This window comes from Juglans microcarpa x Juglans regia, chromosome 1S, assembly GCF_004785595.1.
Source record: "Juglans microcarpa x Juglans regia isolate MS1-56 chromosome 1S, Jm3101_v1.0, whole genome shotgun sequence".
In the NCBI taxonomy this organism is placed as follows: Eukaryota; Viridiplantae; Streptophyta; class Magnoliopsida; order Fagales; family Juglandaceae; genus Juglans; species Juglans microcarpa x Juglans regia.
Window position 1 is genome coordinate 26,590,219 of NC_054595.1, and position 25,187 is coordinate 26,615,405.

The 25,187-nt window shown below is 34.1% G+C and overlaps 4 protein-coding genes across 8 annotated transcripts; all 4 read left to right on the forward strand.

Moving 5' to 3' along the window:
• Window positions 1-1,170: 1,170 nt before the first annotated feature.
• On the forward strand, window positions 1,171-3,116 carry LOC121247502 (receptor-like protein 13). The gene has a single exon (XM_041145838.1). The coding sequence runs from the start codon at window positions 1,422-1,424 to the stop codon at window positions 3,114-3,116; it is 1,695 nt and encodes a 564-aa protein (XP_041001772.1). The 5' UTR covers window positions 1,171-1,421.
• A 6,384-nt stretch (window positions 3,117-9,500) lies between these two features.
• On the forward strand, window positions 9,501-13,859 carry LOC121247501 (phospholipase D alpha 1). Its single transcript, XM_041145837.1, has 4 exons — window positions 9,501-9,717; window positions 9,979-10,078; window positions 11,179-13,078; window positions 13,247-13,859. The coding sequence occupies exons 2-4, from the start codon at window positions 9,986-9,988 to the stop codon at window positions 13,678-13,680; spliced, it is 2,427 nt and encodes an 808-aa protein (XP_041001771.1). The 5' UTR covers window positions 9,501-9,717; window positions 9,979-9,985; the 3' UTR covers window positions 13,681-13,859.
• Window positions 13,860-14,152: 293 nt separating this feature from the next.
• On the forward strand, window positions 14,153-15,734 carry LOC121247505. Its single transcript, XM_041145844.1, has 2 exons — window positions 14,153-15,278; window positions 15,404-15,734. The coding sequence occupies exons 1-2, from the start codon at window positions 15,107-15,109 to the stop codon at window positions 15,631-15,633; spliced, it is 402 nt and encodes a 133-aa protein (XP_041001778.1). The 5' UTR covers window positions 14,153-15,106; the 3' UTR covers window positions 15,634-15,734.
• Window positions 15,735-17,238: 1,504 nt separating this feature from the next.
• Window positions 17,239-24,247, forward strand: LOC121247503. Of its 5 annotated transcripts, none has more exons than XM_041145841.1 (6): window positions 17,239-17,248; window positions 19,580-19,701; window positions 21,896-22,152; window positions 22,501-22,591; window positions 23,817-23,883; window positions 23,955-24,247. In XM_041145841.1, exons 2-6 carry the CDS (start codon window positions 19,697-19,699, stop codon window positions 24,006-24,008), a joined length of 474 nt encoding a protein of 157 aa, XP_041001775.1. In that variant the 5' UTR covers window positions 17,239-17,248; window positions 19,580-19,696; the 3' UTR covers window positions 24,009-24,247. The 5 variants fall into 5 exon arrangements, with proteins under 5 accessions (XP_041001775.1, XP_041001773.1, XP_041001774.1 ...); XM_041145839.1 differs by lacking the exon at window positions 17,239-17,248 and adding an exon at window positions 18,672-19,396; XM_041145840.1 differs by lacking the exon at window positions 17,239-17,248 and adding an exon at window positions 18,672-19,368.
• The last annotated feature ends 940 nt before the right edge of the window (window positions 24,248-25,187 follow it).

Sequence of the window (25,187 nt, forward strand, 5' to 3'; positions counted from 1 at the left end):
AAGATACCTGATGAGAAAATGTGAGGTCGATGTTTGATTTAATTCTTCCCTCACAATTTTTGTTCTCTTCATTTGTTCTTGGTTAGTGGTTACCAAAATTTCAAATTTTTTGGTCTGGTTTTATTTCTTTAATTGCATAATGCAATCAAACAACAAAATTGTTTTTCTGAGTTACATTGTATTATGAAAACATTTTGCTTTAACCCAATGCACACTAATTGTTAAGAACGTGTTTCACTGTCACCACTTCACGATCATCTATAACAAAAAATTAAATGGTTTCGGGATTTAATGGAAAACTTCCGATGCCTAAGTTAGTAACTGCTAGAATAATATTTAATCTCAAAGAATCGGATTCCTTTTACGTACCTAGATTCTTCTCTCATATAGATCATTTGAACTATTAGATTGCTTAAACGATAATATATATATATATATATTATTCAAATTCAAACTTGGAATGGATCATCATTGTAACTGTTCTAATCCTTTATTGTCACCGGGTGGTTACCCAATCGATTTTGGCAGTGGACTGGGTCCTCTCGGTATTAATGGGCCTCTTCGGTATTGGGCTAAAATCAGGAGTAAGGGAGAGGCCAGGCCCATATCGTATTGGGCGGGCGGAATAGCCTCTCCACTAATCGATTCAAATTGGTCGGGGGAAAAATTATTTTAAAAAAAGTTGTATCATTAGTAGCCTTTGAAGTAAAGATCCAAATTTGCTTTCAGTGAGAAGTGTGCATTGTGATAATGGATGGATTTTGCGCAGATCATCTACTTCTCATCCTCTTTATAATAATATAGATTAAAAACTAAGAAAAAGTTAGAATAAATCATGAAGATGGGGCTAGGAATGCTGTTTTCTGGGGAGATCGGCCTCCCATTTACTGAGGAGGGGTGGAAGAGAGGGGTTGGAGCTCTTCCTTCACTTGGAGCAGGTTGATTGAAAGAAGGCACAGGAGGGTTCTGGTTAGGTTAGAGCGGAATGAAAAGAATCGCATTCTACTTGTGGTCTTCGGTTTGTTTTCTTTTTCCCACTTGTTTATATATTTCTTAGTGAACAATTTTGATTTGGGATACCTTGCTACATTTGTCAAAATCAATTATTCTAAATTGCTTGGAAGAAATATAAACTCGTTATTCACTCCTATCTCTGATTTATTTTTTTATTTAATTATGTGTCTTTGAAGCATATTGCGAAGATCACTACTAGACTCACTTGTCAAACTAACTTCGCTGCAGCTTTTTGTGAACTGGAGCAATTAAAATATCTAAGGGAGTTGTACCTTGGAAATAATGCATTGGAAGGCAATATTCCCTCTTGTCTTGAGAGGTTTGAAAATCTTGAAATTCTTGATCTATCGCATAATCGCTTGCAGGGCCATCTACCATCATCGATTTTCTCTAACCAGAGCAAGATTATGAAATTTAAGGTTTCTGGTAATCGATTACAAGGGGTGTTGTCATTTTCCATATTTGCCAACGCTTCTAGTCTTTACTACCTCGATCTTTCAAACAACAAGTTGGAAGTTGAAACAGAGTCTCCCTCCTGGGTGCCCACCTTTCAGCTACGTTTTCTGCACTTGGCAGGCTGCAGCCTCAACAAGAAGAATGGTCACGTTGTCCCAGCCTTCATATCCAACCAATATTTATTGTATTTGCTAGACTTGTCTGACAACTCATTAGAAGGAAGTGTACCTTGTCAACTACTTTTCAACAAGAATATCACAGTTTTGTCCTTGAGTCGCAACAAAATCGATGGTTCTTTCCTTGACTGCTCTGCTAATGGAACTTCACCACCACTTAAGTGGTTGGACATATCTGATAATCATGTGAAAGGCTCTCTTCCAGGAAATATTGGATATCTTCATCCACAACTGTGTCTTGTTGACATGTCCTCAAATGCATTAGAAGGCAACATTCCTTGGTCCTTTGGTTATCCGCCTCTCGAATTTTTATACCTTTCTGATAACATGCTCTCAGGAACAATACCGCAGAGTTTGACTAGAACTGGCACGCAACTCATGTTTCTAGATTTATCAAACAACAAATTGCAAGGACAAATGCTCCCAAAGGATGCGAACATCACAAGGTTGAGGATCTTGCATCTAAGTGGCAATCACTTTGAAGGAGTAATCTCTCCCAGCATATCAAACTGTCCATCTTTAATAATCCTAGAGGTTAGAGACAATGACTTGTCCGGTAATATTCCAGAGTGGTTGTATGATCATCCTCACTTGGTTAGCCTTATTTTAAGTGGAAATCGCTTAGAAGGTCACCTACCCCGAAGACTGTGTCGGATGAAAACACTGCAAGTTTTTGACGTCTCTCACAATCGTCTTTCAGGAGGTATTCCCTCTTGCCTTGATAACATTACTTTCTGGAACAAGAGTTCTCCAAGTCCTACTTACTGGAATTACTATGCCAAAAAACTTCATATATGGTTTCCCTACGACCTATTTGGAGATGATTATATGCCTTTTCTAACATCAGCAGCTCAAACATCTTTGTTCATAAAAAATAGGTTACATACTTTCAAAGGTATCCCTCTCTTGATGATGACTGCAATTGACCTGTCATCTAACCAGTTGACAGGTAGCATTCCTTCTGAAATGGGAGAACTGTCACAGCTTCGGTTCTTGAACTTGTCGAATAACTCTCTAACAGGTTCCATTCCAATCTCTTTTAGAAACTTGACAAGCATGGAGAGTTTGGATCTTTCTCACAACAAGTTGAGAGGGAGAATCCCTTCTGAATTGGTTGAACTCACTTCTTTATCTGTATTTAGTGTTGCCTACAACAATCTGTCAGGAAGAATCCCATTTGAGCATCAATTCTCAACTTTCACAAGCCAATGCTATGAGGGTAATCCGGGACTCTTTGGAGACCCCCTGCCAAGGGCAACAAAAGGGCAACAAGTCAAGGATGAAAAAGAAGGAATTAAAATGATTGATCAGCCTTTCTTCTTCTACGCATTTGTAACGGTGTCGTATGCACTCGGGTTGTGGGCTTTCTTTGGGATCCTAATCATTAAAAAGAACTGGAGGCACAAGTATTTCAGAGCCGTGGACGGATATATTGAGTCTTTGTTTGAGCTGCTCTCTAAGTATAAGTGATAAAGATGGAGTACTTCAGGCTTATATTGAGTCTTTGTTTGAGATGTCGGGCTTTTAACTTCCACAAACCGAAAATTAAGGTGCTTATATTTGGAGGAGTAATGCTATATTCCACAGATTAAATAATCATGGCAATGGCCTTGGCCCAAATCACATGGCTGTACTCGGCCTTCCTTAAGGCCCGAGATAATATAAGTCTCGAGTGAAATTTTCCTATCAATTTTTTTTTTTTCCAATTTATTTGTTGAATCCATATCACTGTTATACACATCACTTATTTTTTCAAAAACTAAATATTAAATAAAATCTCATAAAATGGGTACGGTTAAGCTATTTCTTAATAATAACATTAATTATATCAATAATCTTACCCATGACACTCGTCCACTTTTTCATTAGAATTATCCAAAATTAAAAGCTAGTTTGGAAATACTCAACTATTATCATTTTATTTTTCAAATTTCATTCAAATATAAAATATTTTTCAATGTTTAATTTTTTTTTCTAAAAGTATTAAAAAATTATATCATAAAAATATTTTAACTTTGTAATATTTTTATTCAATATTTTACCTATCATTTCCCAAAACATATGAATAGTGAGTTGAGATGATATGAAAGTTGAAATTTTGAATAAAATATTGTTAAAATATTATTTTTTAATATTATTTTTATTTTAAAATTTAAAAAAGTTAAATTGTTAATTGTATTTTGTGAGGGACTTTGAAAAAATTGTAATTATTAAATGAAATAAGACAAGATGAATTGAGAGATTCTCTCAATCCAAACAATCCCAATCATCTTAACTCAAACAATTTTACTATTATTTATAGATATTTTGAGATATTTGAAGTGTTCAAATGAGACCAACTCTAATTGTATGCTAAGAATATATCAAATGATCTGAGTTTATCTATGAATAGTAAAGAGTTCATATGTTTGAGTGAGTTTTGTAAGTTTCATTGACTTATATTTGGATGTATGAAGTGGGTTGAGATATATTTTAACTTTTTAAAAATTAAAAAAATAATGAATCTCATTAATGATTAGTTTGTTGTTGTTGTTGACATGTTGTAATGGAATAATAATCAAATTCTCATCAATGAACAGTACTTAGTTAAGATGAAAGATGAAAAAAAGTAAGATGATCTCAAATGAAATAAGTTGTGTGTATACATACTTACGAAACTATATTAGATGATCCGAAATCACCTTAACACCCAAACAGGTCTATAACCCAAGTTTTCAACTATTCTTATAGAAAAGTAATACAAATATTCTTTTTTAATAACTAATACTGCATGCAGTCATAGAGTGTGCAAGCGTCGTGCAGCCGTTTTGAAAAAGATTAAGGTCTACTGTTAAAAAATTAATTTTTTTCATGTAGATCTCGTATATATTTACTTTTTTTAAAATGATTATACTATATTTGTACACTCACGACTGTCATTATCATTTCTCCTTTTTAATATTTATGTTAACTTTGATTATAACATTACGTATCATTGTCAGCACCATAAGAGAAATATTTTGAGTAGAGATTAAAATTTAATTCATTAAGGCATCGTTTGTTGTTACAATTCTTATCAATTCATCTTATCTCATCTTATATAATCTAATCATTATAATTTTTTTAAATTTTTATATAAAATAAAATAAATAATTTAATTTTTTTAAATTTTAAAATAAAAATAATATTAAAAAATATATTTTAATAATATTTTATTTAACTTTTAATTTTAATTTTATTTTTAATTTATTTTATTTTATCTCATTTTATTTTATTTGTAAAAATAAAGGAGACTTAAATAAGCTTATAATAATAATAACAACAATAACAGTGTTGACGTAATAAAGATACAATGTTCGGTGGCGTTCTGCGGTTCGTTTATTCCTTTATTTATTATTAAAAAATGATAGTATGTCCGAATTCGGATGCATTTGAACAAGTATGTGATCGAGGAACCCGTATGTTCAGTAGAGGAAGGGAAAAGGAAACGGAAGTGGAGAGGAACCGCGCCTATGGTAGTCTTTTTATGAATATGCTTTTATGGTAGTTTTTATGGTACCATGAATGGAAAATGATATAAGAACAATTATATTACAATTTGTTTACAATTTTAACTATAAAAAAATTATTATTTTATTTACTTTGACATGTTGTAAGCACAAAAATTTTAAATTAAAGTAGAAAATATTAATATTTTAATATATAGTAGTAATTAAGTTGTAATATAATTGGTGGTGTATCATTGTCCTTTATGAATATGCTTTATGGTAGTCTTTCCCTATTGGTGCGGATTTTCTTAGATCTGCTGCGCTCAAACCGTAAACAAATGACATGCGCCCCGCCATGACGTTCCGCTCCTGCTGATCTACTAGGACAATGCGGAATTGAGCCCAAAATGCTAACGCGTGGCCCTAACGCATGGTTTGTTTCCGTGCGTGGTCTTCACGCACTGCCGCACTTCGACAGCTAGGTCGGCTACACGCGTCGCTCCAATAGACTCACCACCCTCCGATCCTTCAAATCGGCCAGACCCCTCCATTCCACCGACGAGTGGTCCTCATGCGCCACTCCAGAGGCGTGGGTTGACTATTCCTTCACTATAGATCTACCATTCCCCTGCCAGTCTATCCGGATTATTATTTTTCCTAACCGATGATCTTATGAGAGAGCAGGTTTGAGGGTGGGATGAGACACAAAATTATCATTTCATCTCATTATTATACATTTTTCAAATCTCCATACAAAATATAATAAACAATTCAATTTTTTCAAATCTTAAAATAATAATAATATTAAAACATAAGATTTTAAACTTTCAAACAAAACACAAAATTTTCATCTCATCTCCCAAACCTGCCCCGACCTCACCCACAAATATCTCAAGACTTTCAACTACAGTACATCCGCTTGCACAACTTCTAGTAGTGGCTTACTTTCAAAACGTCTTTTAAGACAGTTCCTTCTTAGTAAAACTTGGGTAGAGACCAAGAAATTAGTCTCATAATCAGTTTTTTTTTCTTTTTTCTTTTTTTCACTACATTTGTACTATAATTGTTGTTTTGGGATATTTTGTTGGGGAACCTCACCCCCTCTAACATGTATCATCTTCTATTTTAATAAAGTTTGCTTGCTTAAAAAAAAATTAAAAAAGGAACACATGTGATCAATAGTAATTGCTTTTTTAATAATATTAAAAAAAATTATTATTTATCATATAAATTTTTATCATCTTCTTATTATTTTATGATATAATATTAAATAATTAGAAAATTATTTATTATATTTTATATATGAATTTATGATTTAATATTATGTTATAATAAAATGATGATGATGAAATAATGATAAAAAAAAAATTTTGATGAATATATTTTTGTCTGCCGAGCCTGCTAACGTGCTCTACCTCAAGCATACGTGTCAGAACTCAGAAGTCCAACAATGGATGGATAACGTGTCAGGAACCATTTTTTTTCAAAAAATACGTGCCCATCTTTTGACCTTACTGCTTGGAATAAAAAACTACAAAAGAAAAATTAGTACAAAAAAATATAAGGCGTAAAAAGGTTTTTTTTTTTTTTTTTTAACATATCTAAATATATTTAAAAAATAAAAAAAATATACTAATATATTTAAAATTACTTTCTTGATTACTAAATAAAAAAAAAATATTAACAGTTAAATAGTTGGGTCAAAATAAGTAGGTGTAATAGTGTTTTCTAAAAATATATCACTTTTAAATTTTAATGGCCTAGACGATGTTTTCTAACTTTCTCTCCCAATGGTAGCCGTTGGATCCTCCTGTCGGCAACCTCGTTAATCGGGTTTGATCCACTCTGACTGTCTGACACAAAGTCCGAGACGTGTTGCGGCGACTCAACTCTGATTTTTGCCACCAATAATTATTAAAAAAAGAGAGGTAAAATTCAAACTTTATTAGAGCTTCATTCATTATTCTTTTTGTTTTTTGTGATTAAATTGTAAGATATGTTTTGTATTGAAACTTGTGAAAGTGGGTACATGGATTTAAAAATTTATTTTATTTTATTATTATTATTTTTTAAATTTTAAAATAATAATAATATTAAAAATAATATTTTATTTAACTTTTAATAAAATATCTCATCTCATTTGAATTAAATAATCAAATAAAATCTAAATATTCTTTTGTAATGATTGCTTTTTTAATTTTTTTCGTATTTTTTTGAATGAACTATAAAAATATACATATTTATTTGATCAGTCGAAATATCAAATATCAAAATGCCGATTAGACATAAACACGTGCCGAAGGGAATAAAGAATGAAACACATAAAAGATGGATTAAGCAATATATAAACATATGCCTAACTCATTTAGGATTGAATGAGATGAGGTGAGATGAATAATAAATATTATTATTTAAAATAAAATAAAATAAAATGAGATAAAAGTAAGATGATTTAACTATTTCTATATCTAAATAGGTTTTAAATTAGAATCAAAACTTTTAAGATATATATATATTATTATTTTATCAAATCTTGCCAATATCATCTTATCCTTTAACTTTAATCAAAAAGGTAATTGGGGATCCCTGGTTGTCATCTAGATTGTCGGAGATCTCACCTTCATTTACGGAGGAAATCTTCTCTCTCCCAATCAAAAATAAGGAAAAAGGAACATGCATTCCCCACTGAGCCACTCACTCCCTTGGCAGCCAGCTACCACGTGGGAAGGGACACTTTTAGTCTCGTTTGGATTGAAATGAGATTAGTTAAATTTATTTTAAATAAATTGAATAAAATATTATTTTATAATATTATTATTTTAAATTTTAAAAAAATTAGTTTATTTATTATATTTTGTATATAAATTTAAAAAAATTATAATAATAAGATGATATAATATCATTTTTCATTCTAAACAGGATCGTAATTTTATTAAAGAGTTATGTTTATATATGAGTTTAAAGTTTATAACTTTTGTTTATGAATTTGTAAAAAAGTGGATCTTAATAATTTTTTTTTTATATTTTGTACGGTGAAATTTACATTTTATAAAATAAATAAATGAGATTTATTTATTTATGATTTGTAGATGTCATTACACTTTATTAAATATAAAATCTAAGTTTGAGAATTATAACATTATTATTATTTTGGTCATTGACTTAAGTTTCCATAGAGAATGTGATACACCTTTGGTGGTAAAGTAATCATGGTCTTCCTTTTTCTATCTTTCTACCTCTAAATTAATGAGTCAAAACACAATGTGATTCGACCAAAAGAATCTTTTTGTAAAATATATGAAATATTCTTCATTTGTCAGATATACCTTTTAAAAAATTAGTGTATCATATACTTTGGCAAGAATTTGCAATCAGGATGTTGAATTGTTCAAACAAGAAATATTAATATATATATATACATAAAAAAAAACTCAATTTAAAATAAAATCGATATGTATTTTAGAATTAGATGCGGACACAATCCAGACGGTTTGCCACAATTTTGACCAAAGATGCAACCATGCATTAAAACATTACCCAGAATTAACCAACTCTATAACCACACCAAAATATTTCATTATTAATTTTATAAGTCAATTTTGTTTATATAATTGTATTTGGGTAGTGAGGTATTCTCAGGTATTATATGAATAATTGTAAAAAAAGTAATGAAAGAATAATGATAGAGTATTAAATAGTAATGAATAGTAGTGAAAAATAATAATAAAATATTAAATAATAGTGAGTTATTCTCATAATATCTCACTACCTAAACTAGTCAGATTTACACATATATTTTTATATTTGAGAAATTTTGTAGTCACAAAATGATTACACAAAAATAAATCTATAAACTAACGTGATTTAATGCAGTAAATCAGATTGTAAAATTATTTTTATTGTAAGATAGATTTAATAAATAATATAAAATCACGTTAGTTTGTAGATTTATTTTTATATAATACATTTGTATATGTAGTACTTTCATATGACAAATATTGTATTAAATCATAAACATGATTTCATTTATAGTTTTAAATATTTTAAATATCTTTATTATAAAGTTAAAAATAACATTATAAAATTATGAACACAAAGTTAATAAGTTATTAGATTTATACCATCTTATATAAATCGAGCTGACTTTTTATAAGAGTTCATGCTTTAATAGTGGATCATAATTTTATATTTATAAATAATTTATTTAATAAATGAATTAAGACAATGAGTGCATGAATCTTATCCCAAACAGATAATCGAATAATGTTGTTCATTAACCTCCATCTGTGGGACATTGAACAGTGATTAACAAAGCAAAATCAATTCCATTTATTTTATTTTATTTTATAATTTTATTTTCCAAAGGCCATTATCATCATTGCATTGTATTGTCGTCAGATCGTCGTATTCCACCACCGATGCTCCACGGGGAGCTATTTTAATTGCTATTTTCCCTGTTTTAGTGGATCTTTCTCCCTCATGTTCCCGACGTCTCAGTGTGCTGTATATATTATCGAGTGAACCAAAGGCGGATCGCATCCTCTCCATTTTCTTGCTCTTTTCGGTTTCTCAGATCTCTCTCTCTCTCAAATCCCAAACCCAAGGTTGGTTAATCTCTCTCATTTACAAACTCATAATAGTAGTAATTAATTGATCATCGTCTTCGATTGATCTACCGTCTACGACTAATATTACTCTCCAATTCCAGTATCCTGTTGGATTCAACACTTTTAGGTCCCTCTGCACTCTGATCCGACCATTCCTTCTATTCTGGCGCTTATACCTGATATTTTCTTCTTTGTTATTTTTATTATTACTTTTAGATTGCTTATCTTTCTCTTAATTTTGGGTTCTGGTGAACGCAGGTGAGAAATGACAAACACTCATCTACATGGGACGCTTCACGCTACGATCTTTGAGGTGGACGAGATCCGCACTGGCGGTGGCCCTAGGATCTTCCGCAAGGTATATGCTTATTTTTCTTTTTACTTCATTTTCTACAGAATTTGTAATATATCAGCTAGGATCTGAGTCAATCATTGTGATTTGTATTATTGATTTTTTTTCTCGACGAGCCATGTTTTTGTTTTGTTTAGTTATTTAAGTTATTTTGATACCTATTTGGTATTTAGAGTTAAATCATATATGTATATATGTGTATGAACAAATCAAGTATTGGGTTGTTATGGTTTAATGTAGATGTCTTTGGGGAAAAAAAATTTATAATCCCGATGATCGGCGATGCAACGATATGAGTCAATTGAAAAAAACACATAAACATAGGACGTAGAGAATATTAAAAGAAACATTTTTAAGATGATTGAATAAGTTTTTTAATCGTCTTCTAAAGGGTGCATCCCAAGTACACTTCGAATATTTGTGTTCTGACTTCTGACTCATAAATTTCACTTGAATTGGACATGTATGCCAAGCATGCACTTGATAAACGGAAAAATTGTGGAAACAAATGGTTGATGCTAGACGAAAAGCAGATGGTAAATTCAGTGTTTGAGAATGAGAAACTGATTTTGTAGTTTCTAGTCTATGACCATCTGCTTCAATACTTCTTTTCATCAACCCAGATTTGCCCCGATCAATTAGAGCTGTAGCAATGCTTTTAATCATAGGCTGTCAAATCCTACACCTTCCTTTTGTTTTTTTCTTTATGGATTTTGTTGTGGCACCCAGATTTTGTTAAAGATCGTGGTTCTTATTTTCTTTTCATTTGTTCTTTCTCTTATCAAGGATCTTTCCGTTGCAATTGTTATCATCATCTGCACTGTAAGAAGATCCCATCAGCATTTAATATACTACACTCTAACCAAGTTTATCATTTGTGTCTATCGTCAATTTATTTAATCTCTGGAATATGATGCTTGTTTCTGGACTATAGGTGTTCCAATTTGGAAGGTTGTTTTCCTCATTCACAGACTGGCATTTCATTTTCAATTTTCAAAACATTGTTTTATTATTTATCATTTATTTTTTGGCTATTACTAACAGTATCAATATTATTATTTTTTCCTTTCATTTTTGTAATTTATTAGTGAAATTACATTTTGTAGCTTATGGAAGGCATTGAAGAGACTGTTGGTTTTGGCAAAGGTGTTACTAAACTCTATGCAACTATCGATCTAGGAAAAGCTAGAGTTGGCAGGACAAGAATTATAGAAAACGAGCATAAGAACCCCAGGTGGTATGAGTCTTTCCATATTTACTGCGCCCATATGGCTTCAGATGTTATATTCACTGTCAAAGATGATAATCCTATTGGGGCAACCTTAATCGGAAGAGCATATGTATCTGTTGAAGAAATATTGTATGGAGAAGAAGTGGATAAATGGGTTGAAATCTTGGATGAGGAAAAAAACCCTGTACATGGAGGTTCTAAGATTCATGTCAAGCTACAATATTTCGACGTTGCAAAAGACCGTAGCTGGTCTCGGGGTATCAGAAGTCCTAAATTTCCTGGAGTACCATACACATTCTTCTCTCAGAGAAAAGGATGTAGGGTTTCTCTGTACCAAGATGCTCACGTACCAGATAACTTTATTCCTAAAATCCCTCTTGCTGGTGGGACATATTATGAGCCCCACAGATGTTGGGAAGATATTTTTGATGCAATCTCTAATGCAAAGCACTTGATCTACATTACTGGATGGTCTGTTTATACTGAAATTTCCTTGGTAAGGGACTCAAGAAGGCCAAAGCCCGGAGGAGACATCATGCTTGGTGAGCTGCTTAAGAAAAAGGCAAGTGAAGGTGTTAGAGTTCTTATGCTTGTTTGGGATGACAGGACTTCTGTCGGTTTACTGAAAAAGGATGGATTGATGGCCACCCATGATGAAGAAACTGAACATTATTTTCAGAACACTGATGTGCACTGTGTCTTATGTCCCCGAAATCCTGATGATGGTGGGAGCATTATTCAGGATTTACAGATCTCTACCATGTTCACCCATCACCAGAAGATTGTGGTGGTGGACAGCGAGCTGCCTACCGGAGGATCACAGAAGAGGAGAATTGTGAGCTTTGTTGGGGGTCTTGATCTTTGTGATGGGAGATATGACACTGCCTTTCATTCAGTTTTCAGGACATTGGACACTGTGCATCATGATGATTTTCATCAGCCCAATTTTACCGGTGCTTCAATAACAAAAGGTGGTCCAAGGGAACCATGGCATGATATACATTCCCGACTTGAAGGACCCATTGCTTGGGATGTCTTATTTAATTTTGAGCAGAGGTGGAGAAAGCAGGGTGGTAAGGATTTACTTATTCAGCTCAGAGAGCTTGATGATATTCTTATTACCCCATCGCCAGTTATGTTCCCGGATGACCATGAGACATGGAATGTGCAGTTGTTTAGATCCATTGATGGTGGAGCTGCTTTTGGCTTCCCAGAGACACCTGAAGATGCAGCTAGAGCTGGGCTTGTTAGCGGGAAGGATAACATCATTGACCGAAGCATTCAGGATGCTTATATTAATGCTATTAGACGAGCAAAGGATTTCATTTATATTGAAAATCAGTATTTCCTTGGAAGCTCCTTTGCCTGGAGTGCTGATGGTATTAAGCCTGAGGATATTGGTGCCCTGCATCTGATTCCAAAGGAGCTTTCACTTAAGATTGTTAGTAAGATTGAAGCAGGGGAGAGGTTCACAGTCTATATCGTTGTCCCAATGTGGCCAGAGGGTATCCCAGAGAGTGGATCAGTTCAAGCAATATTAGATTGGCAGAAGAGGACAATGGAGATGATGTATAAAGATATTATTCAGGCTCTGAAAGCCAAGGGCATTGAGGAGGATCCTCGGAACTATTTAACATTTTTCTGCCTTGGAAATCGGGAGGTAAAAAAGCATGGAGAATACGAGCCTTCAGAAAAACCAGAACCTGATTCAGATTACATCAGAGCCCAGGAGGCCAGGCGTTTCATGATCTATGTACATACCAAGATGATGATTGGTAAGATATGCCACCGCTATTTGAACCCTAGTTAAAAAAAAAAAAAACTAATTTTCCACTCAAGTTTGAACGTTAATCAACTCAAAAAGTATTTATTCAACTTCGGTGATGTTTCTTTTGCCTCGATATAAATTATGTCATTGAAATGACCTATGTGTGTGTTTGCAGTCGATGATGAATATATAATTGTTGGATCTGCCAACATCAACCAGAGATCTATGGATGGTGCTAGGGACTCTGAGATTGCAATGGGAGCCTACCAACCATATCATCTGGCCACCAGGCAGCCAGCACGCGGCCAGATCCATGGTTTCCGTATGGCACTGTGGTACGAGCACCTTGGCATGCTTGATGATTCATTCCTTCAGCCAGAAAGCGAGGAGTGTATCAGGAAGGTGAACCAGGTTGCTGACAAATATTGGGATCTGTATTCAAGGGAGACACTTGAGCATGACCTGCCTGGTCACCTGCTGCGTTACCCTATTGGGGTAGCCAGTGAAGGAGAAATCACAGAGCTACCTGGATTTGAGTTCTTCCCAGACACCAAGGCTCGTGTTCTGGGTGCGAAATCTGACTACATGCCTCCAATCCTTACTACTTAGTGGTATTTCCTTCTTGGTTCATCAAAGTAATAACCTTCTGCACCAGTCTTTACTGTTATGTTAGTTGTGCAATAAACTCTTCTTTTCTTTTCTCTTTTTAATCTTGTGATAATCTGCGGAGATTATTTTTCTGTCTGGATTTTTAGAGATATGGTAATGCTGTGTGATTTTGATGCTGACGAGTATAGCTTTTGAGTATTGTTTGTTTAGCCCATAAATGCTGCCCCCTCTATTTTTCTTTGAAAAATGATAAACACAACACATTTTACAACATTTTATACAACAATGTTTTAAAAGGAGGGGTATTTTTGTAAAATATCTTATAAAACTAACATCATTTTACAAAAATACCCTTATTTTATAATGTGTTGTAAAAAATGTTGTGTATTTATCACTACTCATTGAATATTTCTTATCGATTACTAGAAGATAAAATTCATCGATACGCATAGAAAATGTTATTTTAGGTATTTAATGATAGCCTCGTTTTATCACATAAACCCATATGATTGTAATCAAGTATTTTCCTGAACTTTAATGTGCAACTTCAATCAAACTACCGATACTGCAAATATATGATTAAAAAAAAAAGACAATAATCAAGCAAAACAATCCGTGCTAGATTAGTTCAAATCTTACTAATACCAACAATCAATTTAATACGTCAATCAGTTGCTTTCTATTGAAATATTACAAGTAAACATATAATATTGTCACATTAGACAGATGACCCACAAAATGGTTAGGTTTTACACCTTTTTTTTTTTTTCCTTAGTATTAATGACTGAACCACTACACAGTAATCAAAAGAATACAAAAAGAAGTAGGAACTTGGCGACTTGCTAGTTAGTTGATTAGTTGTACTCTCTCCGACGAAGATGCTATCCTATTTCCTTGGTAATACGAGTCGAGCAAACGACTCTCTGTTCATAGGGCGGGGGGACCTGCCAGAGTCCCGTTCCTACTCGTTTTCTAAACTCTCAAAATCTTGACCAGGAGGGGTTCCCTCCCATTCTCTCCTCTAGAAGCCCCCCAAGTTGACTGCAGAGCTCAGTCGCACCCCACCCAAAAGATTCCCCAGTTTTGGCCTGCACATGCACTGCCCCAGAACAAAACCCCTACCAAAACTACCAAATTCTTCCTCCTTTCCCTTTTCTTTCCTCTCTGATGCCAAAGAGCACCAGAGAAATCCGGATGTTCTTGCCTTTTAATTTAACAACTCCCACATCCCTTTTTCTTCCCATTTTCTTTAATTATCCGCTAAACTTCCCCCCACCCTTCCCTTTTCTGATTAAACTATACAAACACAACCTCTCTTTCTCTATTTAGTAGTCCTCCCTGTTCACTTCTCTTCGAACCCACAAACAGGAACTTCCTTGGGCTCTGATCTTTTCTTTCTTGATCTTCTTTGAGGTTTTGTTTCGCCATGTCTTCCATATCACAGGGTTTGGTCTTGGCCACAGCCATGGTTATCTCTAGCACCGCTCTCTTTCTTGCTTATTGTAGGCAAAAATCTTTCACACCAACCCAACTTTCGGATACTCAAAATTCCCAGCAGCCGGAAATGCAAGTAGTTCTACGCTCTTGCTTATATTCAGGTACGTATGGGTTCCTTAATTATCTTTTTTCTTGTTCCGATCCGGGATGCTTGGGTTGTGCAGCTCTATAACACATCCAATCATTTTTGTTGGTAAATGACTGTGTTTTCTCTTTGTTACTGTAGACGAAAAGAGAAGGGATAAAAAGAAGAAGAAGAAAGTGCAATTTGCTGAGAATGCGAAGGATCCGAGTGGGAATGGCGAGGAATACAGGAAGGAGCACATGAAACGGAGCGAAGTTGATATGGGTTGCAGAAGCGAGCTCCGGAGAATGAGTGGAATGCCGGAGAATCGGGTTGCATTGTACAATGGAATTCTCAAGGAGCGTGTGCAAAAAATGCAGTGCTCGTATTGAGGAGTTGTACTATTCTTGGCTTTTCTGGGTTTGCTCAGAAGAAGAAAAATCTTGTATTTCTCGTTTCTGTGGTTGGAAATACTTGGCTCCGCTTCATCAAATTGATATTCAAAGTTTGAAGCAAAGTACATATTTTTTATAATTTCAAAAAAATTTTATTTATAATTTTATATTAAATTAATTATTAGATTCATGAAAATAATAATATAATATTTTTTTAATAATACTATTTTTAATTTTTTCATATTTTACAATTACATTAATAAAATCATATGAACATTAATAATTTAATTTTATCCTTAAATTAATTTTTTTTTAATTAATTTTTTTCTCAACTTTAATTACTCACCTCCTACTTACGTGCGCCTCATACGTGCATCATTTCATTTGTCCAGAGGTAAAATGGAAAGAATCTTAATTAATAATAATGTGAGGAAAAATTAAAATTTTATTACGTGTAGTGTAAAAGTTGTGATTGGTTGACAGTTTATATTTTAGATGACTATAAATAGAGAACGTACGAGGTGTAGAAAGTCTGCATCAGAAATTATTCGAACTGTATAACAAAGTGAGAGATGAAACCTATATGAAGGAAAAGGCGGTTGTGCGATTAAACCGGAATAAAAAACACATTTAGTTGGTGAACAGTAACACTTTAAATTCGAAGGAAAAGAATGTTTTACTGTAAATCAATTTCTAATTTATCTTTTTACTAATCCAATACCTGTGTTTGAAAGAAATAAGCTGTATTTTACATTTGGCTAGATTTTTGATGAAGTCAATGCCAATACTATTTGGATTTAGAGATAGTTTCACCTTATCTCATCTCATCTCATTATTATAACTTTTTTAAATTTTCATACAAAATATAATAAACAATTTAACCTTTTCAAATTTCAAAACAATAATAATATTAAAAAATAATATTCTAATGATATTTTATTCAACTCATTTTATCTCGTTACCTTAACTCTTTAAGTTTTTTTTTTTTGATAAATTTATTGCACAATGTTTTGTTTCCATCTAAGGGATTGTGCATTCTATATATTTCAATTGGTTAAATTTTTAGAGGTTCTTTGAAGTTTAGATACAAAAAATTTCTAAACTTATTTCATCTAATTATTATAAATTTTTTAAACTTTCATACAAAATACAATAAACGATTCAAATTTTCTAATTCTCAAAATAAAAATAATATTACAAAATAATATTATAACAATATTTTATTCAACTTTTAACTTTTATTTCATTTCATCTCAACAGTTAGTTTGGATTCCCAAACTCATCTTATATAATTATTACAATTTTTTTAAATCTCAACACAAAATATAATAAATAATTCAACTTTTTTAAATCTCAAAATAATATAATATTAAAAAATAATATTATAATAATATTTTATTCAACTTTCATCTCAACTCAACTCAACTCGATTTAACATCCAAACGTTATTCGATCCTCTCCAAATAGTCAATTTTGTTCTTATGTTTGTTTACTCGAATTGTGGTGGAAATAATTTTGAAAGTAATAATAATCAGGTCATTTTCTAACAAAATTTGGGTTATTTAAGAAAAGGAATTTCGGAAAGTCGATTATTTCAAGTTTGTTCTCGAAAGTGAAACTCATGTATTGCAACATAACACTAAAAAAAGAAACATGGGGTCAAATTTCCATTCAATTCGATTTGAACACCTAAATTTATATTTGAGCATTATTATTTTAAGACATCTACGTCATATATTATTTATCTGGCATAATTTAATTTATAAGATAAAATTTAAAATTTAAATTATATAAATCAAATCTCACGGCTTAAATAATATAAATGATGCACTTTAAACACTAAATTAAAAATAAGATGAATTTTCATATTTTGGAATGGAATGATCAACCTGAATACAGGAGGTACTTCTCGAAGGTTAGCCATCTCTTTCTCTCTCCAAACAATGTTTTCTCTCGTTTTCGTAAACTCATCGTCGCTGACAGGACTTTGATCCTTTTGCTGGGGGAGGGGGTTGGAGACCGACCTCCCTCGCTAGCCTCAGTTTTTTACTAGATTTTTTTTATTTTTTTTATTTTTTTAACACTCGTTAGTATTAAAACTAGTTGATCTGTTACTTTTCAGCGAGCAAAGTCCGACACGCGCCCCACGATCAGCCTCTCCAAGCGCCGATCTTCAAGACAATAAAAGAAATCTGTCCATACGAGCGGCGTGTAAATCTCACGCACGATTCATGCCATGCGTGAGTTTCACTTGCTGTCGTGCCTGGAAAAGTTTTCTTCTGCCATGCGTGACACCGTTGGGATCAGCGGTGTCGAATCTACTTATTCCAACCTTCCACTCCTCTCCAGGTGTGGTGCATGTACTACACGCACCGCCATAACCAGAGATGGCCTCTCGCCCGCGATTCGTCTCTCTTTTCCTAACCAAGGATAAAGTAAAAGTGGATGAAGTTCCTTCCAGCCAGTTCAGACCAACACATTACAGCACACAACCCTTTATCGAGGCTTATAGCTGCAGCTTTATAGTTTGTTCAGCAGACTATTTAAAAACAGTCACCAATCTGTATTTTCTTGTGAGAAATGGGTGAGAGCCATTCATTTGGCTCCAGAACTTGTATTTTTTTTATGTGTTGTAATATATTAGTTTTAAAAAGACTGTAAGAGACTCATCTCAAATTTGTATCTTGTAATCGTTAGTTTATTTATAAATATCTTATTTTGCTGAAAAAAAAAAAAAAAAAAAACCCTGAAAACATCCCTCATTATTTGAGAACAGTCGGATTTTCTCAATTATTGATTGGGGTCCAATTATTCGTCGGGGTTGACGCACAGAACACGTGAAAGAAAAAGGTAATCCTCCATTACTTACGTGGAAACTGGTTAAAGAATACAAAAAGTGACCCACTTTCAGAAAGAAAAAGCCATGCACGAGTGGTTTTCTCGGGAGTTTGAATTCATATTGAAAAAGAAGTAGGTGCATACACGCTTACGCTTACGTGAAAGGTTAAAATGCAACTTTGAATTAAATGAGATTAATTGTGGCGAGCATATTCGGTATCTACAAGCAAGCAATTTTGATTGACGGAAATGGAGTTTTCTATGACATGAAGAAGCACCAAGAATCCCAAAACGTTCTTTGCAAGTCAGAAGCAGATACAAAATGTAAGCAAGCAAAATGTACGAGCGAAATGAATTTAGCAAAGGAAGGTTTTTGTTGCTCAACAAGAAGAGGATAGACACATCCGAAGATAAACAAATCAGTACAGATATTCCCGAGTATGGAACACGCGTGCTAGCTATTGAAAAATCCGAGTTCTTTTTCCGTTTCTTTCTCGATGCCCAATCACGTGCCCCAAGCGAACAAAGGTCGTGTCTTTTCAGTAAAAAAGAGAGATGCAAATCTCTACAAAAGAAGGAACTTGCATTTGGAGTATGAGCTGGTGGGTGAGAGGGGGAGAGAGGAACTAAAAGTGAGTATCATGGATGATGTTGTGTAGGACCAGGTGGTGGTAGATTCTGCATCGGAATGTCGATGTGGCTAAAAAGGGCAACGCAAAAGGAACACCCTGACGGTGGCAAATTGTAGGGGAGCTAGCAGTCTCCATATATAATTGTATTTCCTATTCAACCTGTATTCTTCTTTATTCCCAATTATTGTCAGAGACAGACGAGCAGCAATCCGAAAGGCCAACCCTTTCGACTGGGCTTTCGGGTTCGGGAAAGAGAAAGAGGGTGAGTCTTCTTTTACGCAATCTCACAGGTCTTTTTCTGCTCCTTTGTTATTTTGGGCGGTCATTTTCTTCTCCTTGATTGAAGAAAAGAGTTTTTTTTTTTTTTTTTTTTTTTTTCTTATTCATTTTTGTTCTGATTTTTTCTCTGATTCACCATAAAAGAAATCTCTGATATCTCTGATACCCATTAATTGTATTTTTCTGGCACCCAGGAGGGCTCTCTGATATTTCTTTCCTAGAATCGTTTTCCCATTGTAGCTTCGATTTTCCAGGGAAACTTCGAAGCAGATCTGATAAGGCTTTTGCGTGTCTTTCTTGTATTGCATGACATGGGGTAAGTTTTTTGTTTTCTATGTTTGAATTAGAATCAGTTATGGATTTAGTTGTTTGATTCCAGGGAAAAGAAAAGAGTCGAGATTTGAATGAAGGAAATTAAATGGGCATCGCTGACCTATATATCATGTAATTTGGTTAATTGAGAAGTGACAAACTCAATTGAACTCGGCAATCTCATCATCTATGACTCGGCCACTAGAACTAAAAGCATAAGATGGCGTTTCTCTTTTATTCATTTTTTATTATTTCGTGGGGAGGAGGTTCTATATTAACTTTGGTAATAGAGTTTGAAAATTTTAATTAAACTAGATGAGACACCTTGATGAGCCTCCGTTAAATCCATTGTTCCCATGTCCCTTGCAATTATGGTTTAATCAATGCTGTTCAATGAAATATGCAAAGAAAGTTCAACATTTTTTGGCAATCAAATGGATTGATAGTCTTTGGCTATCTCGTGATACGATAACTTTACCTCTCTTGTTTTGTCAATGCCATGCGATATGATTTTGGAGTTTGTATAAATTTTCTGCCAATTCCATGCACAGCGTTGTCAAGCATGTAATTAAGTGCACCCCAAGCACAAAAAGCGCACATTTTTCGTGAAGCAATAAGCACTAAAAAAGAATGTGCTTTTGATTATTTATTTTGCAAATATTCAATTTGTTAGAAAGATGATTTGGAAACCTATAAAAAGAAAAATGATTAGGTCTGAACTGGTTAGAAATTACCATTGATTAGTTGTACCAACTCTATTGTTGATGTTCCCAATAGTCTAGCACACTACTTACAAGTATGTGCCCTCCCCCTTTTCTTCTGGACTCGAACTTTTTAAATTTTTCCAAAACAATTATTTTTTTTGGTAAAAACAGACAAAACTGACTTGAAGTTTAGAACAAGTTTTAATTTTGAGTAATGTTATATACCACACTCTCATCCTATTTTGATCATACGAAGTAGTATGTGGCACATTCATTACTATTAGATGATAGAGAAACATGAAATAAATGATCATTTAATGGTGATAAATATGTCACATCTTACTTAGTGGGATGAAAGTAGGATAGTAGTATGGTGTATAGAATTTTCTTTTAATTTTATATGAACAAGAAGAACATGACCGTTTAAATGGAATGACTTACCATTTTGAACAGAGGATTGATTTCCTATGCTCTTTGATTCTCCTGTATACAAACTACGGATCTCGCATTTAGTAGCTTAGCAGTTTGGTTATATTTTTTAAGTTAAAGATACTTATCATTATTTTACAAGTTAGTTATATTGTATTGTCATCAAGGATTGAAAATCAAAGATCTTGCATGGTAGTATGTCTATCTAATAGACCCAAAGAACAAAATGACTCGATGTGAATTCGAAAATGTGTGCTTTTCCCTAGGCTCCATGGAGCCTTTGCGCATTAGTACGGCTGGTGCAAATTGGGCATGTGTATTGCCCTTGTGGTTTATCAAGCTTTGAGTCCTTCCAATAGCCACATGCAAAATATTCCTTGGATTGATTGCACAAGTTAGAGCTGAGAACTCAACCTCCACTGATTAATGGCACTGCTTAACAGATTGATAGTGAAGATTAAATTCATCTTGAAACTGGAATCATAGTTCGGTTTTGTTGTGTTAAAACTTTGGGATGTAGTTTTTCCTACAGATCACAATGAATGACTTTAAGAAAGGTTCCATTTTCTTGTAATTTCTTGGATTTGGCTGTAACTCATGCACATCTTTGTCACGTTGCATTAATTTTGGCTTGAACTAGCATCTGGATGAGGTTTGGGGTACTGATGCTTTATTTTCATTCTGTCTTTTAAATACCGAGTTCATTATCACCAGTATGCAATGGATTCTTGCTATATCTTTAATAATTATTCTTTGAACTCTTCTATTTTCCCTTGCAGTTGCTATTTGTTGGGTGCAACACTTTCAATAAAATTTAATGTATCATATGAGCTGGCTAGTTTCAATCCTTGTCAGCTGATTTATGCATGTGTGATCCTCTTTATATTTGGTTATAAAATGATAGTATATTCTTTCCACATTGAGAGAGAGAGAGAGAGAGAGAGAGAGAGAGAGAGAGAGAGAGCAGGTTCTCTGGGGTTTTTTAGTTTGTGGTGGCTTCTATTTATCGGCTATATTATTACATGTGATTTGTAACAGAACAAGATGTGATTTGTAACAGAGCAGTGGTTGTCTTGGATGCTATTCCAATCCGCCGCTAACAAGATCAGTGGATGCGCCATCAAAAGGATTGCAGATTCAAGATCAGAAGGTGAAGAAACCTATCATATTAGAGGATTTCTGGACGACCAGCACCTGGGATATGGACAACAGCACAATTCAGTCACAAGGAAGCATCTCCTCAATTAGTACAACCAACCAAGTTCTGGATCTGCATGGCGTTGCTGGCAGTGCTAACACCCCTTCTGAATTTGTAAATCATGGTATGTTTTCAACTCTCCTTGGATGTTCAGTAACTTTGTAGAACTTATGAATCCATATGTCTGGCGTTGCTGTGGGTCTTCACTCTGTTTTTTGTTTCCTTTGTTGCGGGGTGTGTGTGGAGGATAGTCCGTGTGCATCCAATTAATATTTCAGAGAATGTCCCCTCCCCACCCTTCATACTGTAACTTTGCATATGCTTTTTGATTGGGTGTCCTCAGTTATTTGATGTTGTAAACATTACTGCATGCTGCTATTCCATTTGTCACACATTCACTTTGTGTGCGTATGCATGCGGCTGTTTTATGTTTTTATGTTGAACTTTTAATATTTATCTTAAACGGCTATAGGTCTTCTTCTCTGGAATCAGACTAGGCAGCGTTGGGTAGGAAATAAAAGATCTGAGATCAGGGGCCAACAGGCTCGAGAACCCAAATTAAGGTGAGCTGCTCTATTTTCTGTTTTTCTGAAATTTTCAAATAAATAAGGGTATTATAATTGGAGATCTGAGGGCATAGCCTTTGAACCTCAAATGATAGTTCTTGCAAGTTTACCTAAAAGAAAGTAGTTTTGGCGAGTTAACCTATATTCAGATTTGTCTGCCATTCTCCTTTTATCCTAGTTTTGATTGGCAGATGATTTAATTCCATACTGGAAAAAAGATGCTTGATTTCTCGTGTGAGTTTGTGCCTGTTTTGACCTCTCTCCTTTTCTTGTTGAAGTAATGAATCATTAGTTGGTCAGCATCTTGTATATGTCCGGTGTACTTGAGCTAGGCCCACTTATTTTTATCAATAAAACTTTTGTTGCCCTATAAAAAAAATTCATTAGTTGGTCAAAGATTTTTTCAATTATTTGTAAGACTTTTGGGTTACTCTTTTTTCCCCCGTTAAAGCCAGTGAAGGGAAAAAGGGTAGGATTTTGATTTTGTTTATTATTTCCCCTTGGGCATTGAAGATCTTTTTCATATTTCTTCTATATAGAAGTTTGGAACAAGTTCCTTTTTTTCTCCTGTACAATCTGAATCTAAGTTATGATTTTATATCAGGATTGTAGGAAATAGCATCAACCCGAGAAGCTCCAAGGGGTAGCACAATTGGTTGGGGATCTTGCCTCATGCAACAGAGGTTGCTAGTTCAATTATTCCCATCTCCCCCCCGTTGGGGTCAAACTCACTCCCCACCTTCCTTCCCCTGCCCTACCAAAATAAATTGGACATTGTCCTTTGGAAAACACTTTCTAATTCTTTCCCTTGGATTTATTTGATCAACGTGTTCATTGTATTATATGAACATGCGGTGTCCTATCTTGTGGAACAAATTCATTTCATGTTGTGCCATCTGGCCTTAAAAGATTATTAGCACTTCAAAACAAAGGATGAAAAAGTTGGAAGATTTGTGCTATATCCCATCTGTTTCGTGTGGCTGTCATGGATGAGTGGTCTTAAGCATATAAATTGTTTGGCCTATTCATAAATTGGCACCTTTTTTTGTTTTGTATTAAAAACAGCAATGGGTGAAAGATGCTGGAAATGTCTGCAGAAAAGTTTCTGCAATATATACCCCCTTTGTTTGTAAAAGTAGGCATCGGTGTATTCATGAATTCATTTATTATATCTTGTCGACACTCATTGTCTATGCATTGGTAAAAATTTTTGGCTTTGCAGTTGGAATGCATCATATGAAAGTTTGCTTGGGAGCAACAAGCCCTTCTCACATCCTATACCGCTTGCTGTAAGTATATGCTCTCAAAAGCTGATCTGATCCCCATACCATGCGATATGTAATTCTTTGTTGATCCACAGGAAATGGTAGATTTTCTTGTCGACATCTGGGAGCAGGAGGGATTATATGATTGAGCAGCTGAAGTATACATTAAGTTTTTTAGATATAAAAAATCCGCCATTGCTGCATTCAAGTTGCTTCCATAGCAAGAGGGTGATTTGAGCAAACTAGGGCTTGTCTACCAATTGTAACATCAACCAGCATGTCAATGCTGTGGCTTTTATAATCCAGGCTTTTTGACACGCTTGTATTACCTTTAATTCAGGATAAGTTCATGGGGGCAAGTTTTGCAGAATCTCTTAAAGGTTGTCTACACTGCCTTTATTGCCACCAGCCCTCACCAGAGTTTTCATGGTTTGCGTAGCTAACATCCAGATGGGTTCTGTTTCATTCTTTCTCCATTTATTTTTCCTGACCATCCTAATTACCTTTCAGAACAATGCCAGGTGAATGATCTCCCACGATATTGAATTTTGGATGTTGTTTATCTGGTTTTTAATTCGACAATCCCGGACCAAGCCTGTCCCATTCCAATTGAAACCAAACTCTTATTTGATCACTTCATATACTGCTTGTCACAAAATGGAAAAGTTTCCCTAAAACAAACGAATTTAAAATCCCATTGTATGTCCTTGCATTTTCTTTTCTGCGCAAATATATCATTTCATTCTATAAACCAATTCTCTATGTCTATAACTCTTGACCCGCTAACTTCACGACCCCCATGAGTATATATATAGCCAGAAAGTTTTAACTATTTCTGAACATCTACAGATAATCGACCTATGGTATATGGTTCAAAGGCCTCAAATGGCAATACTCTCTAGTTTTTACTCATTAGTTTAGTAAATAGCGGATAGCCTTCTGTGCTGAAAAAAGAAAGACCAGCATCACGTGTCACGTGAACAATTGGATATTTTTCTACAGGAAGGGAAAAACGGGTGGGGCTTACTTTTTTCCCAGATCAAGAACTACAGAGAAAGGTGAAGGGTTGTTTTCTTTTCCTTTTTAGCCTCGATTGATCAGGTTCAGAATCTGGACCCACCAAAAGATAAACCCGATCAAAGTCTTCACCTTTAGGTAGCACCTGGCATTTTTGCTGCTTTCGCATGACGTTGTACTTATCATTTCAACAGTTTTGCCAATGCTACGTCCAATCCATTCCTCCCCACTCTTCACGTACAAAGACAGATCAGGGAAGACACACTACTAGCAACCGTTAGATTGGGGGTGCTTGTCCCCTTTGTTGGGTT

Excerpts from the sequence above, each read along its gene's own strand:
- LOC121247505 (XM_041145844.1), top strand. The coding sequence starts at position 15,107 with ATGTCTTCCATATCACAGGGTTTGGTCTTGGCCACAGCCATGGTTATC. Across the intron at positions 15,279-15,403 it reads ACGCTCTTGCTTATATTCAG|ACGAAAAGAGAAGGGATAAA; the intron begins GTACGTATGGGT and ends TTGTTACTGTAG.
- LOC121247502 (XM_041145838.1), top strand. The coding sequence starts at position 1,422 with ATGAAATTTAAGGTTTCTGGTAATCGATTACAAGGGGTGTTGTCATTT.
- LOC121247503 (XM_041145841.1), top strand. Across the intron at positions 22,592-23,816 it reads GCTCGAGAACCCAAATTAAG|TTGGAATGCATCATATGAAA; the intron begins GTGAGCTGCTCT and ends TTGGCTTTGCAG. Across the intron at positions 23,884-23,954 it reads CACATCCTATACCGCTTGCT|GAAATGGTAGATTTTCTTGT; the intron begins GTAAGTATATGC and ends GTTGATCCACAG.
- LOC121247501 (XM_041145837.1), top strand. The coding sequence starts at position 9,986 with ATGACAAACACTCATCTACATGGGACGCTTCACGCTACGATCTTTGAG. Across the intron at positions 10,079-11,178 it reads GCCCTAGGATCTTCCGCAAG|CTTATGGAAGGCATTGAAGA; the intron begins GTATATGCTTAT and ends TACATTTTGTAG. Across the intron at positions 13,079-13,246 it reads ACATACCAAGATGATGATTG|TCGATGATGAATATATAATT; the intron begins GTAAGATATGCC and ends GTGTGTTTGCAG.